General features: G+C 41.5%; 1 protein-coding gene across 4 annotated transcripts in view; it reads left to right on the forward strand.

Annotated features, from left to right (window-relative positions):
* Positions 1-5704, forward strand: part of LOC144208554 (rab11 family-interacting protein 4A-like) — a 56645-nt gene extending 50941 nt beyond the window's left edge. For all 4 annotated transcript variants that reach the window (XM_077734470.1, XM_077734473.1, XM_077734472.1 and 1 more), the window contains 2 exons: positions 2574-2717; positions 2789-5704. In XM_077734470.1, the coding sequence (XP_077590596.1) occupies positions 2574-2717; positions 2789-2905 (261 nt within the window). In that variant the 3' untranslated portion in view covers positions 2906-5704. The remainder of the gene's footprint in view (positions 1-2573; positions 2718-2788) is intronic.
* The last annotated feature ends 296 nt before the right edge of the window (positions 5705-6000 follow it).

Genomic DNA, 6000 nt, shown 5'->3' on the forward strand with positions numbered 1-6000 from the left:
AATGCATATTCATTCGCTGATTAACAATGAGATGCGGACTGGTCTACGACTGCTGCGAGGGGTCTTCTTCGGACTTCACACCCTCCATCCTCGAATCCACACCATCCAGACCTCTGTCTCCGCTGGTCCTTTTAAGTCCCGTCCATCCGCCCTGCTCTTTGTTTCCTCTTCCCTCTAAAGTCCTTCTCCATCTGTTCTCTTATTAGTGTGAATTCAACCTCAAAAGAAGGACCTCAGGCAGGGCCTTTTGTTCATTGTAATTGAGTTAAGAACAGTTTAATCCTGCAGTAGTGATATAAAAATGAAACAGCTATGGTAAAATGAAAAGTAAAATATGTCATATTCTTGAGATGTATAGAGATGAGTATATATATATATATAGAGATGTGTATATACGAAAAAATTCCGGCGACGATATGTCTGTTCGATGAATTGACCGGCGACGAAGCGTCCGTTCAATGAACCGTACGGGGATGGAGCGTCCGGCGACAAAGTGTCCGTCGACGAATTGTCCGGTCACGGGAAAATACAGTATCCGTGTAGTCCTGCATGTTGTGGTGTTGTTGTGTTCAAAAAGTTACCAAATGATCTGGGAAAAACAGTCCTGCAGCTTAGAAAGGGTGTCCTCAGGCCATATTTTTATTATCTTTATTATCTTTATTTGTGACCTTGTTGGCCTCCGGAGTGGAGTGTATGAGGGGGTAAGGGAGAGGCAGAGATGGTCGGATCAAACAGAATGTTTAAATGTCCTACTTAGTTGATGGTCATTTGGAAGCAGTTGTTGTACCTTTTTTTTCTTCCACAATATAACTTACCTTCCTTTGCCTTGCTTGCCGACATTACAACTTGATTGGCAAATGTTTGGTCATCGAACTTGGCGTACGAAATAGATATTTGAACAACTCTCACTGGCAAGGAGCGGTTCAAGGATCCTCAAGGCTACTTCACCATCTGGAATATCGATTGAATTCGAGCGATTGATTCAGGTATTATATTTGAATTTTTCACAGTACGTAACTCTGAACACGGCATTTCAAATAACTGTTACATTGTTGAGTGCATGCGATTTGTGGAACCATAATACGCTGAGTGTTTAATGCAGTTTTTACATAAACTGGAGCGTGAATGGGCTTTCAACCTTTTTTTGATTCAAGATACTTGGCTAACATGCATGGTCAACAGTTCAGGGATTTGGTCAATTGTCAGTGAAGTCGAGCAAGTTCACACACTCAGAAGACCCATCAGTGAGTCTGTTGGTGTGACAGAGATTGTTGTGTGTTTGTATGCGCGCCAGAGAAATGGGAACTGTTGCGGTCCGGGGGGAACGTTACCCGTGTGCGGTGACGCCGGGGGAAAGGAGGCCGTTCTGTTTGCATTTGAAGGCTTGGTTTAATGACTTGAAAAAACGTATTAAACTACAGGGGCTTGAATCAACTAACTGCAACTGAAACGAAACATGATATCCCACGATGCGCCGAGGGTCAACGCCTCGGCGTGGCGGAAGTGACGTCAGAATGAAACTACGAGTTGATCTGACGACGACGAACACAAACCATAGTCCTTAAATAACCCAGGAACATAATAAAGTAATTTAACACAGCTGAAAGAGAAAATGCCATCAAGCCAAGAGGGGCAAATGAGCCACTCCTGTCAGGAACTTCATCAAGCTTCCATTTAAAGCATGATGCGGTACAACCTCAGTGTGTTGAGCTGATAAATTGCGGCCCATTCACACACCTCTCCAGAGCAGAAAAGACCATTTGCTTCTGAAAGAGGATTCTGATTGTGGCAGCAGCAGTGCCATTGATAGGTCTGAAAATACAACTTCTGGAGCAGGCTAAGAAAGAGTGGGATCAATTTAAATAGGAAATAGGTTTATTACCAGATTGCAAAGTGGACAATGAGAGCTCTAATAGTGGAGTCCTGTTCAGCGCGATGTTTCTGCAACTCTAGTCGAATGACCAGTGAGTGTGCATTAAATACAGGCAAAACTGACAGTTGTCACTAGGACTTTGGACAGATACGTTTCAGTCATTTGCAGGGCAAAAAGTAATTGATCAGTGTCGGACAGTTGAGTATTTGTGCTGACATGTCAACCCAATCACAAGACTAGGATTGATTATTCAGTCGGACAGTTGGGTGTTTATGCTGACATGTCAGCCATAAGGATGACTACAATGCTGTTATACTCACAAAACCTAATACAACATGAACAAGCAATTGCAAAGAGACTTTGTCTTATCTTACAGCTATCTTCTGGGAAAAAGGCATGTCCCTTCTGGTTTGATTCAGGCAAAAGCTTCGGGTCATCTGGATTATTTAAATCTAGCATTCCTGTGTCACCCATTCAAGGGTTCCTTACGCAAATAAATTACCAATACACTCACAGTAACCACCTCGCCCAAACAGGTGGGACCAAGGAAGCCGGGCCCCTCTGCTGAAATATATAAACGAAAATTAGATAGTTTTTCAATGAGGTTCACCCCCAAGAGTTCCCAATAACTGATAACATAAACAGCTTGTTTTAGCTAAAATACTCCCTGACACAAAGACCTTTCTTTGTCATTCCACAGGAGAACCATAAATTGCGAGATCAGAATGATGACTTGAATGCTCAGATTCTAAGTCTGAGTTTATATGAAGCAAAGACCCTCTTATCTTCTCACTCAAAGGTCCAGTGTTTGGCCGCTGAGATTGACAATGCATCAAGAGATGAGGTTTGTTAATGTTTGTCCTTTACAGCATTGCAATTCACATTAATACTATTTTTTGTGTTATTCTTTTTTAGCTGGTTGATGCTTTGAAAGGACAGGAGGAGAACAACCTCCGCTTGAGGAAATACATGGACAAAATCATTTTAGCGATTCTTGACCATAACCCCTCAATCCTAGAGATCAAATGTTAAACACAATTCTATAGAAAATCTCAGTATGTGACTTCTCTCATCCTTCACCACTTTGCGGCTTCACTATTTAGCAGTTTGTTACATTAAAAAAGTTCATAAAAAAGTCAAAAATTACACTGAAACTCGCAAGCTGAAGACGGGATGAAAAATGGAGGAATTCATGGACCACTTCTAATTCAGCGCTGAAGAAGCGATATTTCACCGTAGAAGAATGACAAGCCGAATAAAATAAAAGGCAGAAAAAGAAATATTGCCTTCTCCTGTTTTGTTGCGAGCTCATCATCTGTGGAGAAAGGCCTATTCCAGCCTTGTTCGGATTTTGAGTCGCTGTTGAAAATGCCACCTAAGGCATCCAATGATCCCAAGAAAAAATTAGACATGGTGTCAGTGACCGAAAAAGTGACGTCGGTACATATGGTAAAAGCATAGCTTGCCATTATGGCATAGATGAATCTACCCTAAGTTATACCAAGAAAGAAGAAGCGAACATTCGGAAAATGACAGCAATATCCTTTTCCAAGGCCACCAAGCGAGTCATAACTTCCCCCAACTCAAGAAGACCTCTTCGAAATTATCCAATCAAGGAGTTGGTACGAAGAGGCAGCGGACAATGATGTGGATGAGGATGAAGGACAAGGTCTTCCTTTAAGACATCTACAGGAGATCTTCAGTAATGTAGTTTGCAACGAGGAGATTGATGACAACATGGTTGGGGCCATTGAATTTGGCAATCTTCTTGACAGTGTCTGTCATTGTACAAAAGCATATTTGCCCAAGAAAAGAAACCTTGGACGCCATTTTCCTTGTGCGTCAAAAAAATTCTCGCAGGAAGAAGCTCCTCATGTTGCCCGTACGGCGCCCCCTGTATCTAGAGATAATTATTTACTTGAAATGTTCCTCGTATCTCAAGCTGCTCGTATGTAGAGATGCTCATATTTAGAGGTACCACTGTGGGCATTCCTAAATGGATGCACAAATAAAGAGAAAACACAATCTTCTGGATTTCTTCTTGCAAGGAGAACAGAGCTGGTCATGCCAAGTCCCCGCCTCACACACACCTCTTTTCTTGTTTATTATCTTCAAGAACCCAAGTTAGAATAAAGGTCTCAACTCTCAAGGGAGGGGTGGGAAACAGAATTGAGACGTCATTATAGTTAAAACAAATGAAGGTCTGAAAGTCATGTGCAGCTCAAGGTGTTTTGAATATTTTTTTGTTTTTAGTCTACTCCAAACCGTCCTGGGACCAAGGCTTTTTGTTGCTTAGTCTAACTAAGGTTCTCAGGAGCAAAGCATTTACTTCGTTGCAAGCAACCATATAATAGGATGAAACTAAGTTTAATAGTAAAGCAAAGCATACTCTTCATTGCAAGCAAATATATAATAATGGAACACCAATAGCCTTAATAAGCAAAGTTTAAGAGTTAAGCAAAGCATTCTTCATTGCAAGCAAATATATAAAAATGTTAAACTAATAATCCTAATAATGTGTAACAAGTGAGTCTATCGGAGTCAGAACAAAATGGACTCTGATACGTTCGTTTCAGATAAGATTTAATGAGAAGTCCGCCAAAAACAGGACGCACATGGTTTCTTTCAACATCGCTTTGGCAAAAACACACCGCCTGAGATCTTTTGGCAGATCAGTCTGACTTTTTTTCGTATAAACACAGGATGTTATTCAAGAGTTGGAAAGACTCCATGTCACGAAAGTCGTCCCTCACTGGACGAGGTGGTGGCTTGGCATGCCACATGCAGGAGTTGGGCGCTCGCTCCACCTCATCCCCATCGTCAGCCTACTGGACGGACGTCGGCGCCCCTCGCGGTTCCCTTATGCTCTCATAGTGTCCCTCACTGAATGACTTGTCCTGCAGGAGGACTTTTCCTGATTGACTCTCCCCTCAGAGCTTTCCCTGGATGGCTCATCCCACAGAGATTCCCCCACGAGGGCTCTGAGCACTCGTTCATCGATCTATTCTTCCTGACCGCCAGTGTCTATCGCCAAATGTGTGCTACTGTAAACGTAATAAAAGTGACTGGTATTATTAGTGTCTTCAAAAAGTAAGTAACCTAAGCACAACCAGGAAGTGTTTCTGTAGCAGTATAGTGTTCACCATGTCTCTGGGTGCAATAATGGCTTGGGATTCACATTATGTAGGTATCAAGGCTGATACCTAAGATCGACCACAAGACATTCGATCAGCCTTAACAACAATTAAGATGTGCTGACATGGTAAACGCTATGAACACATCTTTCAAGGCTACTCACATCTGGCCAGTCAGATTTAACTACGGTAAGATGGCGATGCCCTGAGCGAGCAGTGACAGGCGCAAGTTTTTTCACAGTTTATGCAGAATACATTTTTTCTTCTTCTTAAATTTCATTCACAGACGTCAACATTAATTGCTTTTCGCGTTTTATCAGTTTATTTTTTCTCAATTTTGAATTAAATCACCATATCGGCTGAATTGTCTTGTATTATGACGTTTTGTCTTTGTCACCTTGCAGTTTCATGCATGTCATATTTTTATGCAAATATAAGCCTCAACTTAGTCCTAATATTTTTGCTACAAATACCGCTAATATGCGAGTAAATACGGTAAGTATAAAAAGTGAACAAAGTATAATTTTTTCATCATTTGTTGTCAAATTCAAATTTCCACAACATTAACATACGCTTTTCAGCTGGTATCTTACCCGCACTTACATGTTGTGCAATGTGCAAATGTTTGGTTCTTTTGGAGACGCCTTAAACATTGGATATTTTGTCAAACACAAACCAATAAACTTCTGCAAGTGTCTGGGTTTCTTGTTAGAAATTTCATCCAAATTGCGCTTATCCCGAGGAAATATTTTGATAAGACTTGCCAGTGCTGTGTACTTCACTTCCTTAAGAATAACTCAGGAAATGATAGGATTTGTTTCAAAAATATTGTCCAGAATGCTGCCTTGGAGTTGGTGTCATTGTGCGCGAGAATCTTGCGCTTGGAGCAGCAACACTGTGTTCAGTGGCCTCGTAGATTTCCTCATATCGGCTCCTCTGGCGTTCAACTGTGTCACAAAACTCACTTACTGAAAATGGCAAAACTGCAAGAGG

Source organism: Stigmatopora nigra, chromosome 15, assembly GCF_051989575.1.
Source record: "Stigmatopora nigra isolate UIUO_SnigA chromosome 15, RoL_Snig_1.1, whole genome shotgun sequence".
NCBI lineage: Eukaryota > Metazoa > Chordata > Actinopteri > Syngnathiformes > Syngnathidae > Stigmatopora > Stigmatopora nigra.